This window comes from Drosophila nasuta, chromosome 2R, assembly GCF_023558535.2.
Source record: "Drosophila nasuta strain 15112-1781.00 chromosome 2R, ASM2355853v1, whole genome shotgun sequence".
NCBI lineage: Eukaryota > Metazoa > Arthropoda > Insecta > Diptera > Drosophilidae > Drosophila > Drosophila nasuta.
Window position 1 is genome coordinate 4,229,857 of NC_083456.1, and position 12,623 is coordinate 4,242,479.

The 12,623-nt window shown below is 37.4% G+C and overlaps 1 protein-coding gene, 1 long non-coding RNA gene and 1 other non-coding gene across 4 annotated transcripts; 1 reads left to right on the top strand and 2 right to left on the bottom strand.

Annotated features, from left to right (window-relative positions):
- The first annotated feature begins 909 nt into the window (after nt 1-909).
- Trnat-ugu (transfer RNA threonine (anticodon UGU)) lies at nt 910-981 on the top strand. The gene has a single exon. It is a non-coding gene; the product is annotated as a tRNA-Thr (tRNA).
- Nucleotides 982-3,669: 2,688 nt separating this feature from the next.
- LOC132787190 (uncharacterized) lies at nt 3,670-4,857 on the bottom strand. Of its 2 annotated transcripts, none has more exons than XR_009632519.1 (3): nt 4,683-4,857; nt 4,141-4,172; nt 3,670-4,070 (listed from the first exon to the last, which is right to left on the bottom strand). It is a non-coding gene; the product is annotated as an uncharacterized LOC132787190 (long non-coding RNA). The 2 variants fall into 2 exon arrangements; XR_009632518.1 differs by lacking the exon at nt 4,683-4,857 and adding an exon at nt 4,508-4,607.
- Nucleotides 4,858-4,970: 113 nt separating this feature from the next.
- Nucleotides 4,971-6,913, bottom strand: LOC132786649 (eukaryotic translation initiation factor 3 subunit D-2). The gene is made up of 2 exons (XM_060793234.1): nt 5,412-6,913; nt 4,971-5,357 (listed from the first exon to the last, which is right to left on the bottom strand). The coding sequence occupies exons 1-2, from the start codon at nt 6,793-6,795 to the stop codon at nt 5,089-5,091; spliced, it is 1,653 nt and encodes a 550-aa protein (XP_060649217.1). The 5' UTR covers nt 6,796-6,913; the 3' UTR covers nt 4,971-5,088.
- Nucleotides 6,914-12,623: the final 5,710 nt, after the last annotated feature.

The window sequence follows — 12,623 nt, forward strand, 5'->3', positions numbered from 1 at the left end:
GCGCAAGGAACATCAAATTGGATGCCCGAAAACTTTGTCAAAATGTTTGGAAAAGTTTTATGGTTCTGTTCAGCGGTTGAGAAAAATTATCACTATTGTTACAAATTTGCAAATTGACGGTGAAAATTTGTTGATGTTCTTCTTTCTCTTGTCTTTGCGGCTAGCGAGGATTGTGGTTTCCGCAAGAAGTATTCAAAACCATAGTCTACATCGAAATAGAAATTTTTAATATTTTATTCGCAATTTGCTAAAGTAATACAGTACCCAACATTCCTGTAGTTTTCAACTATTTTAATGCTCACAAATTTGTATTAAAATTAAATGTGAAGCAAATAAGAAAGTTACAGTTTAGTATGTGAAACTGTGAGCTACCCACTACTTACTAATAAAAGCAAAACATTCTGCTATTATGATGTGGACGTAGCAAAAACCGAATAAGCTTGATCTACGCGGAAAAATAAAAAGGGCTGTCGGCTTATCTCTTATAGTCATGCGGACAGAATGTAAGACAGACATCGCTATATCGTCTTGGCTGTTGACGCTGATCAAGAATATATATAATTTATAGGATCGGTGATGACTTCTACTATTACATACATTTCCTGCAGACTCAAATGACCCTGTGAGTCGCGGGAACAAAAATTTGTATTAAAACCAAACTCATTTTATATAAAAAAGTTCTCGCTTAACTAGATCACTGAAGATCGGTTCAAATTCAATTTATAGCTCTGCTACTTTTTAGCACATCCAATTCTCCATTATTGTTAATTTTCTTAACATCAAACATATGTTTTAGATAATGAACTACGATAGTATCTATGATATGATATCTTCTATTGTTATCATAAGGGTGTGATCATTGATACTTGTTCCACATTTGTTGACTTTTTTAGTGGCATAACGCAAGAAGCCTTCTTAGCTCAGTGGCAGAGCACTGGTCTTGTAAACCAGGGGTCGTGAGTTCAATTCTCACAGGAGGCATACATTTTTTGCATACATATTTCCTCAAGTAATGATTAACACTCGATACAGTGATGTCTGCACTGAACTTTTATTATGTCAAATATTATTGACATATTTTCAAGTTTACAATATAGATTCTCTAAAAATTAAATTTTCCATAATATGTATTTTCCATAATTCAATTTATATATATAAATTATGATATATATAAGTTTGTTCCTAGCAAAAATATATGTAATGGACAGAATGCGACATTTTGGACCCCTTAAAGTACATATATACAACAGCCGAAACGATATAGCCATATGCGTGGATCAAGTTTAATTTAGATTCTTGCATCTTACTTTCGTGATCATTAATAAGAACCAAGCTACTAATTAATTATTTCAAGTGTAATATTAAATAGAATGAACGCCATCTCAATCAAAGAAAACGTTGAAATGAGTTTGGTACTTCGGCCCACTTCTAAAAGGTTAAGTCCGAGTTTAACTGCTGGATTGTGGGGATAAAAGTTTACTTGACAAATGATATTTAAATGAGCTGCATTTGAAAAGTTAACGGTACTTTCGCAAACAGTTAGAAAATTGACATGGCCAATGTCTTTTGGACCAACGCAACTGACAGAAGTCGCCAAATTAAATATGCCAAAAGGCAACGCAAATCCAAGGAATCCAAAAGTTTATACTCCAAGCCAATTCTAAACTCTTTTTCAAATTCCGCAGTAAAGGGAAAACGCTAGAGGGCCTTTTTTTCTTTTTTTTTATTTATTTTTTTGTTCTTGACTTCTTGTTAGGCAGAGAGTAGAAAAATGGGAATGGAGCTGGATACTATGTATAGGGTAAGGTTCAGCTTGACATTTGGCAGATTTGTTGCTTAAACGGTTAAAAGGCCGCCGGCACTAATGTTGAACATTTGAGGGAAACATCGAGCAGGCGATGTTGCATTTGAAGAGATTGAATGTGGGGAATTCATACTAAATTGAAGCTAAATTCAATTTGCAGTTGTGGAAAAAGTTTAATTTTTATTTACAACTATTTTCATGTGTGTAAAATGCAAAAGAGTTTAATTTGCAATTTGTCGCCCTCATTCAACGCTTAACTTTACATTTAGCACTCGGGCCTGGGATTGGTGGCAAGCTGTATGAAGCGGGGCAGAAGCGACAGCAGCAGCGGTTGCGGTTGCATATGCAAATGCCTTCGGCTGAGTGCCACTGGCTTCGCAGTGAGCAGCCAACAGCCCGCAGCCCTCACAACAGTCACAACCTCCTCCAGCCGAACTCCTCAGCCCATCATACAGTGTACGAGTAGTCCTGAATATGCAGGATAAAATGCGCAAAAGTTTTGCATCGGGGCGCCACTTGAGTTGGTTTTGGAGTTGCTGCAGCTTCCCATTGCGTTGCCAACTGCGCAGTTTGTTAAACGCCTTTCAACAGCGTGGTTAGCCAAGCGCAGACCTTGAAATGTCCAGTGCATAGAGAGCAGCTCAGCAAGTCCATGAGAAAAGGGGCCGAGGAATCGAGGGGGAACCCCACCAACAGCCACTGAGGCAGCTAACCAAACGCAATAACTTTACTGTGGCAACCACTTTAAACCATCAACAAAAGTCATTTTGTTGCTTCAACGGATATGTTGATTTTGCAAACAAAATGTTTTAATTGAATAACACTCAAGTGCTTCGCTACCCTGCATTTGTTGTATAGCCTGAAATCTGTTATGACTGCTCACAAGACATATTTCATTTTTAACTGCGACTAATAACTATAAAATAATGACATGAGCTATGTATTTCACACTCCTTTCTCTCCCTGTATTTTACATTTCATAAAAAATATTGATATTTTATAATTTATCAGAATAGATAAAAATTGCCCAATTGCTGCTGTTGAGAATTAAATTTAAATTATTTCTATTGAAAGGGTACCTGCTAGTTGATCTCCCACAATAAATCTCATTTTTTCGATGATTGTTTGAATCTCTAACACTTAAAACAGCTTTAACTTATGGCTAAAGTAGCATCCAAACAAATGTCAATAGTATTTAAATTGCCTAAACAAATACAGACAAACATATGACAAGCATCTAAAATGTATACCTTTTATTTAACATATGAGAGTGAACAACCACAGTTGACTATTTAAAACAATTAAATCATTTGAATTTAATGACCTATCAAATTGATTTTATTCATACATAAAACTTCATTCAACAGGCAAATTTCAAGGATTTTTAGTTTTGCATATTTGTGGAAAATATTTTTGCTGTTAGGTTGAGTTTTGTTTACGACTGTGTTCCCAAGGGTTTAGTGGATGACAGGATAGCAATTAGGCACATAATTAGATTGTAATTGAATTTGTACCAAACTTAAATCGTGTGGCAGCCACAACAATTTAATTAAACTCTCTTTTTCTCTCTCTCTCCCTCTCTCTCTCTTGCTGCAAGCCTCTTTAGTGTTACACAATATTTTATGCGACACAGTCAATACAATACAATGAAATTCCTCGAAATTTGCATTGATTGATGCCATTTTGTGATTTATCGAACCTGAGACATCTCCAGCTAAACAAGAGACTATAGTTCAATTACTCGCACTCTCCCTCTCAACATTTACCTACTGTATGTGGGAATATGTGATTGCGATTGTGTGTGAGCGTGTGTTGTTGGGAAGTGGGAATGTCAAATGTCATCTATATGCTACACATGCTGACAATGAACATTTATTTAACTTGGTTTCATTTTCATTTTGTATATCTTTGTATGTGTATGCAGAACCGCAATGATTGATGCGGACATGTTATCATCAAACTGTGACTCTCCTGAGATGGAACTCTGCCGGGGAAGTGTGTAGAAAGCTGGGGAAATGAATGCACACAGATGTGTGTATGCGTTCATGTATACTGTCTAACATATGTATTGTCCGTATGTACGCGTTTGTTCCTTTGGTCAAAAACTCGATTTAAATTGTATTTATTTCCATTGTTTAGCGCCAGTCAAGCGCAGCTGTCTCCTGTGTTTGGAGCCTGTCAGGAGCTCATTTATCTGGATTCGCAACTCGAGGGTAACTATTAGTCAAATGCGACTAAACATTTATTTGGTAGCAAGTTCGAATATCTGAAAACATTCAAAATGATTTGATCTCATTAAATTAGATATTAAGTCAAGCGAAAACAAAACCACTTACGTATATATGGGCATTTACAGAACAAGGTTCACCTAGAGAAAAACAAATAAATTAAATTAATTTCAAATACGTATCTGTACAAGCATTTCTAAGAGAATGCCGATTTGATGGCATAAAGTCCAAAATTTTATGGAAGAAAATGTTAATTTTTATTTTATACTTGTATATTTAAACTAGATACCCTAGATAGAAAGTATAAATAAATATTTTTGTTTAAAATGCAACCTTGCAATTTCTATAGATTTTTAAAGTCAGGTAATTGAACAGCTGTTTTTTGTGACAATAAAATAAAAGAAATTAAAATAAAATATCACGTATACGTCATGATGTCTATATGGGCAGTTGGAGTAGGCGTGGTCACACTTACTTGGAAGTTTGCTTAAATATTTAGAGTGGTCTATTATTGAAGTGTGCCAAATTTCAGCTCGATAAATGCAATATTCGATTTAATGCCACCAAATCGTCAATCCGGCCCAAAGTGCACTTCCACGAGTTATAAGGGCTGTAAGTATTATTCTATGTGTGTTCAAAATTACACTTACTATTCGACAATTACGTAAGCTGCGTGCAACAATTAAAAAAGTTCCCAAAAAAATTGAAGAAAAATGTATGGGCTTGGAAATATTTTTTTCTGCCTGATACATACATTCATTTCTTGTTGGGACAAAGTTATAATATCGAATATGTATATATAAGAAAACGAATGTGCAGCCTAAAATGAGAAAATATAAAACATCTCAATTTTATGAGGTGCCCAAAAACTTATTATAAACTGGCAAATGAAAAAACAAATAAATATGTCATGAAATGACATTTTATTAGATTACACTACTATTTTTAACAGATGACTGTGTGTATTAATGAATGTATAATCTGAAATGAATACTTAAAATATTATATGTGCAAATTATATGTTATGGAATAGAAACAAATACTGTAACGTTTTATCTATTTGGTAAATGGTTTGTCCTCACTGGTATCCTCATTTTCGTTGTCATCCGAGTCAAAGGCATTTTCTGGTATTTCGTAAATGCGTATCATCGGCTTATTTGGATCCTTCATGATCAGAAACTTTCCATCCGGCTGCTTCATTACAATATCGATAAGGCACCGTAGCACACCCCAAGCATTGTCCATATTTAGGTTGATTTGTGTGGCAAACTCTAGCGGCTTAAACTGTTGCATGCCCAGTATAACGTGGCGCAAATGGTCTTTGCCTTAAATAAAAGAGAGGCTTAAAAAAACTAAAGATCACTATGAGGGATACTCACGATTGACTCGCGAAACATATCCAATTTTAAGTTGATCTGAACCAGCGAGCACCGCTTCCACAGTCCACTTGGCCAGCTTACACGCATTGTTGCGCAATTCCGAGGCAAGAACCGCGCCACGTTGACTGTCTAATTTCTGGCGCCACTCGACGGTGTTTGCCACCTTTGAATCCCACTCGTTGAGTGCCTTGATGGAAAGAAACTGCAGTTCCCCGCCAGGAGTCTTCATCACGCCATTATGCTTGCAACGCACAATGACAACCACATCGTCGCCCAGTTTCCACTGCTTATAGCGATAAGCAACGGAGGCTAGCTCAACCCCAGGTGCTTCGAAGGGATTTGGTTCTTCGAACTTGTGCTTGGGCTCCTGATCGCCAAGCTTGAGCACCTGCTGACTAAAATTGTGATTAATCAACGTTGCCTCCAAGGACAAGCTCTGCGGAGAATTAATAAATCCATCTTCATCCTGCGGTGGCTCAAGCGACGTCTCATTCACGGTCAACAAATCGAATTGGGCATTGTCACGCTTATCAAGAAAAATCTTCGAGCCCAACTTCTCGATAACAATGTCCCAGGAGTAAACGGAACGAGTGCAGCACATGATGGAGGCTATTATATCGTCTGTGGCAAACACAGTACCCATTGTCTTTGACAGTCGACGGATGATGGGATCATCTATAGTGCCGGGCACAGTGATGATGCGATCGATCTTCTGCAAAGGTCGCTCCTTCTTCACATTAATGCGATCGCACTGCTTATCATAGTACTCCAAACTGCCGCAAGTGGCCACATCGATGCCCTCCTTAATGTGCGGCAGCGACAACTTCAACAGCCTAGGGAAATCAATCTCCTCCACAGACACCCAGTCGGAACGAACCACAACAGAGCTCTCTCGCAGACGCACTGGCGCATTTCGGATAAAGCGACGACCCATATGACCACGACGCATGTCCCGCCCCTTGCCATACTTATTGCCAGCACCAAGTCCAGCGCCACCAAGGCCAACACCACCGCCTCCTCCGCCACCAACTGTGTTGCCCCGAGCGTTGCGTCCATGACCACGCAAATTGTTGCGTTGATTGGGACGATAGCGATTGCGTTGATAAGGTTTCAAGTCTCGCAAATTGTTGCCATCCACCAAGTGGAAGGTGGCATCATCATCTTCATGAAAATACGCATACTGACTGTTGTTGCCAAATGTCGAGGCATACTTGCTAGAATATTTCTTGTCCTGCACCGGGACCATCCAATCACTGATCTTGCCCAGGCGATCGCTCTTACAAAATGGCTGATAAGGCACCTCTAGCTCGGGCACTTCACATGGTCCCCAACCATTCTGATTGTATTCTATATAGGGTTGAATAAACGGAGCGTACTGAGCCATAATCGCAGCAGAATTCAATGATACTATATCGAGCTTATTATACTACAATTGTAATTTTTTAGAATCTATGCACATAAATTCTTGATTATTTTCTGATAAAAACTGAGAAGCAAAAACATTACTTTTGCTTTACAGTACAGTACAATATAGTGGCAGTGGCTCAAAAATGCACAGCTTACTTAAATACCTAAACATTACTTGATTCTTTCATATTTAAAACCTTTTAGAATAAGCTATAAACTGAATAAAGCATAATTGTAAACTACAACTGACATGAAGATATGCAATGCATATTATGCATATTGTCAAAATGCCGAAATATCGGTATACTGATCAAACGTATGGGATATCGATGACGTAAAGAGCGGAGTATCGTTGAACCATGATACAATTATAGATAATTGTATGTATATGAACAAGAAGTTGAGAAATATTACTCTTTTTTGTAGTCGAGTAGTACTATCTGGTACAGAATCCTTTCAAAGCCTGTGCTTTTGCAATCGCAGTCCAGCATGTCTGTACTTGATTCACTAGGTGTTACGGACATTCGTCATTCGTTTATATTTAACATATGTACCTCTTTTTAAAAAGCGATTCATACATATTTATTTTTATTTTTATTTTTTTTGTGTTTTAAGTTACCTCCCGACCCAAGGGCAGGGGGGAATTACATATTTGGCCGCTCCCTAAGCACCCGACGGAGAACTGGTCGACGCCTTTATAAGGTGAAAAACGCCACTAGCAATTGATTGAAATGTTCAATCAGAGGTCCAAATTTGTTTCTGTTACGAAGTCTATGGTGGTTTTAATGTGCTCAACGTTTCCTTCTTTCAAGAGGGCGTGAATGTTGTTGTGTTTCCTCAGTGTTGGGTAACGTTGACGTACAGCATCGTATTTTGAACAGCTGAGTATTGCATGTGAAGCGTTATCGATAACTCCACAAGTATCGCACAAGTCGTCCAACGTGACATGCATTTTGAAAAGAGTGGCCTTATCGAAGCCGTTACCACTTAATAAGCGATTGATCGTTTTTATGTCTTTTGGTTTCATATTGAATTTATTGTTGGAAAACTAGGGTTTCTCGATTAAAGCTGAAAAGATGTCACAGAAACCTCGAGGTTTACGAACTACGAAGGAGTTATACTCCTCTTCCCATTCCATTTTAATGCGTTTGTATATCTCGTTGATTGCGTCTTTGACTGAACAGTTTAGCAATGTGAAGCTGCCTTCTGTGGGTGCGTTTTTGGCTGCATTATCGGCTATTGTGTTTTGTGGGATGTTGGAGTGTCCCGGAATGTAATGAATTTCTATGAACTTTAGATGGTGATGCCGGTTTATTTTTTCAATGATGCTGGCTGCAATATGATTGTCGTGGATTGTTTTGCATAGGTTGATAATGCTATTTTTGCTGTCCGTAAGAATAGCGACACGAGGAAGATTGTTGGATAAGGCGAAATCAAGTGCTTAGTCAATTGCAAGGAGTTCGGCAGAGACTGAAGACAGTACTTTGTCTGTGTAATAACTGGCTATGTGCTTTGACCTCTCGTGCAAAAAGGCTTCACTCGAATGTGTTCTTGTAACAGATCCGTCAGTAAAAAATAGCTCAAAATTATAGTTTTTTAAATGTGCAATTTTTTCATTAAATAGAAGGAGAATACTAGAATTGCAAATTGATTTTTTGTTCTTTGCGGAACCATTAAAAAAATCCAGATGATAAATTATTGGGACGGGTGTACACTTAATGAGTCCCAGAGCTTTTCTTAACTGGCAATTTGCGTGGCTTTGAATCTTGGACAAAGCTGATTTGCTGAGGTTGCTGAAGGAAGAGCATGCAAGTTATTAAAGTCATCAGCTCCAGTGTTGTGATTTCGCTGTCCGCTGGGAATCCTGGGAGATGAAATATGTTGGAGGAAACTATTCCCCTTTAATCACTGGCCTTGTGGCTCAGTGAAGTTTCCAATAAAAAATATGTTAAGTCGATGTAACAAGTGCCGAAGCGTTTATTCGTACGCTATGGCTGCTGGGTAGCTCTAAACTAAAACTTATAAAATAAACCTCTACAGCTAAAGCTAAGCATCGCGAGTGGAAAAGTACTGGCTACAAATCCGTCGCTGCTTGCTAAGGATAACGGTGCACAATCATTGCGGCACATGAGACTTATCCGCGCTGGTCGTTTAATAAGTTGCCGGCCCGCGCATGCGAGGGCTGCTTAATTAATGTTGGGAAGTGTTGCTTCTTAACTTGCATATTCCAATTTGCTTCTCATGTATTTTTATTTTTTTTAATTGATTACGATTTTACACAGAACAGTAGAGACGCCAGCTATTGATGGCACTATCGATAGCGCCCAACCATCGATAGTGTCGATACTGTTTGTTTTATTTATGTGCGTCTGTTTTTGAGAAAATTGACCTTTTCCTAACCCGCAAAAACAAGTTCATTTCGCAGGTGCATCAAATCACTGGAACCAGCGTGGAACCAGTCAGTGTTAAATAACACCATTTGGACTTTGGCGGGACTTCAAATACTTGCAGAAAATAACTAAATGAAACAAATATTACTATAATTTAAAATTACATTTAAATACTCTATTTATATATATATTACTTTGTTATAATTAATAAATATACGCAATTTTATATTCTTATTTAAATCGTAATTTTGCAGTTTACTTGATCACTGTTAGCGGCAAAACTTTATGTTAACGCTATCATCAAATTATTCTTAATATTTGCAGAACTTATAGGCCATGTCGCGCTATTTTATTCTATTCGAATCAAGTAGACAAATATTTTGCTTTTTATTTTATTCAAATCGGTTAAGCCGTTTTCGGGAAAATTCAATTTTGTGATTATTGCGAAAATTACAAATAAATTTCAATTTGGCATGGCAACGCTTAACATCTGCAAAGCTAGTAAAAAGTTAGCGTCGAATTTTTGTTTTGCAGATTTTTCAACATTTTGACTATGTACATAATTGGTCAATACTTTAAAAAATAGATAATTAATATATGTATCATTTCCCAATATATACTACATAGCTAATTATCATAGTTTCCGAGAAAATTCAAAATAACATTTACATTTTCGATTATACGCTCTCCTAGACTTTGTCTGAGAAGGCGCTCATTGCTATAATATAAACATAAAAAATTCGAATACTTTGCAATTTGTTTTATTCAAATCGTGATATTCGTTTTCGAGAAAATCTCATTTTAGTAGAATAGTACACATTTTTGAATTTTTGCGCGTTACCTATAGTAGTCAAAACGTTGCCAAATTTAAAAAATGGCGATCATGCACATACCTATTTATCATATTTATTACCCATATATATCCCCAACTTATTGGCCATGTCGCGCTATTTCATTCTATTCGAATCAAATAGACAAATATTTTGCTTTTTGTTTTATTCTAATCGGTTAAGCCGTTTTCGGGAAAATTCAATTCTTGTGATTATTGCCAAACTAATATTACCATGGTGGCAACACGTGTTACGGCCGAAAGTTGGGCCACCCTTTATGAACTTGGTGGCAACTCTGGAACATAACTATCTACCCAGCAGAACTGGAGGTGTCGATTGGCCATGGGTAAGTACTTACCTCGCCAATCACTACATGGGTACATTTCATACAAAAACGGAAATTAAAGAACGCATTGCTAGGTGCCACTTTGTAAGTAGTGGTGGTCTGCTAGTATGTGCTTATTTCCCCAGCAACGAACTAGCGCTCAGAACTGCAGGGCAATCATTTTGAATATATATATATATATATATATATATATATGTAAATTCAGAAGAGTTGCAGTCATAATATAGCTCTTCAATTATGCTCTAATATACATAGTATGTTCATAGTTTTATAATTATGGTAAATCAAGTTTCTAAGGTTGTGTAGAAAATCTAATCAGAAAGAGACAGTACAGTACTAAATTGATATACCACAAAATATAAAAAAATATAGTGAAATTTATATTTGGTATATTGATATGGTACTATACTCAGTATATACTATAGAGTGCAAAACGTACCAGATTGTGTCAGCCAAAGCAACTACGACCCTTAGTAAGTGGGCATTATTTCCCATGTAAATATGTACATATGTATGTGTTTGTGTTACCTTCGCTTGTGAAATTCTTGATAATAATTAATATCTATTACACAGGAAAGAGTAAGAAACAAATAATAATTCAACGCTATGGATTCATCTATTCCTATAAGCACAAGCCTGAATCTACATCAATTACTAGGCCTTGTACATCAATTACCCACCTATGAAGGCCCACCTGACAATCTTGAGAGATTTATAAGTAGAGTAGAACAGCTACTATTGTTAGCCGGATCAGTGGACAAAGCAACATGCGGACAGTACTTGCTAGGAACTATCCGTAACAAAATTAAAGGCAGAGCAGACGAAGCACTGAGTGTCTGCGATGTACTCCTCAGTTGGGATGACATTAAATCAAATCTCAAGCGACTATACTCCAGCAAGAAGACAGAAGAAATGCCTGTTAGAGAGTTACATACTCTTCCGGATGGACTCAGTATGGGAAGATTATATTTCACAGCCACGAGAATAAGAAGTGAATTGATGTCACTGGCCAGAGAAGCAGACCCTAGTGGACACTCCCTCGCGTCCATGCCGTGAAAGATTCTGCCTAAATACATTCCTAGTTGGATTTAAGGACCCACTTAGGTCAGCCATTAGAAACCAAAGGCCAGAGACGATCGAGAAAGCGTACGAGTACGGACAGCTTGAACTAAACTGAACTAAACTTTTCTAGAAGTGTCTGAGTAAACATCCTAGAAACCATAACACCGACAAACAATACATTAAGAACACAACCCAAAAATTGTAAAATTCAAAATATCGTCGGAGTTCGTGGCATATACCAACAACACGTCACCGAGCCATCCTTCTCCGTTCCGGCCATTCCCGCCTATGGTTGACTGTATGGCCTTCTCTTCGGACTGGGGGGGAGGATTTAACATGCCCCTCTCTCCGGCCACATGGAATAATGCCGATCCGGAAACTACAAGCCTACTCTATGCAACTCCAAGCATACTCTATGCAACTCTGACGATAATACACTCATACATAGATTCTGACATACACACATGTTCATGCCTTTTGTAATAAATTGCCACTGACGAAATAGTCAGTCTTATTCTGTTCTCCAAACAGCACAGTGCTTTTATTTGTGAGTATTTCTAACATATTACATATTATCATTGATTAACCAATGATTTGATTAAGGTTTTACTGGGTTTCCCTTAATCCTAGAACTAGTTTGTTTTAATTTGTGTAAAACTATTTCTAGATGAATATGAATCATTATTATTGTTCCCAGAATATACAACTGTCCGAATAAAAATATTATTGTAATACTAATTTTTTTTATTGTTCAAAATATCTTTTGAGGAGGTGTATTGAAATATACCAATTTGGTATTTCTCATTACAAAAGATTCTTGAACAGCCGTGAACTGGTCACACTAAAAGTGTTTCGCTCTCTGCTCTTTAAGATCTCTTCCCTTTTGTATTTTTGACAGAGAACGGACAAGTTGTAAAGTAAGTAAAGAAATATAACAAGAATTAATTTAAAACAAAACAACCACTCGCCTTATTTAATTGATTCACTTGTTCTTTTCAAGATGAGCGGCAACCAAGCGGTCGTGGTGCTAAATTGCCGCGTATGTACCCAGGCATGTAAATACTACAAATCGCTGAAATGTGAGATCGAGATTGGGCCAGAGAGCAGCACAACCGTGGCAAAGATGCTCACCTTTTGCTTTGGCTTGTCGTATGAGCCGCAAGATGGCGCCGCAGCA

Coding starts and splice junctions, on each gene's coding strand:
- LOC132786649 (XM_060793234.1), bottom strand. CDS start 6,795: ATGGCTCAGTACGCTCCGTTTATTCAACCCTATATAGAATACAATCAG. Junction 5,358..5,411: donor ATATGTTTCGCGAGTCAATC/GTGAGTATCCCT, acceptor CTTTTATTTAAG/GCAAAGACCATTTGCGCCAC.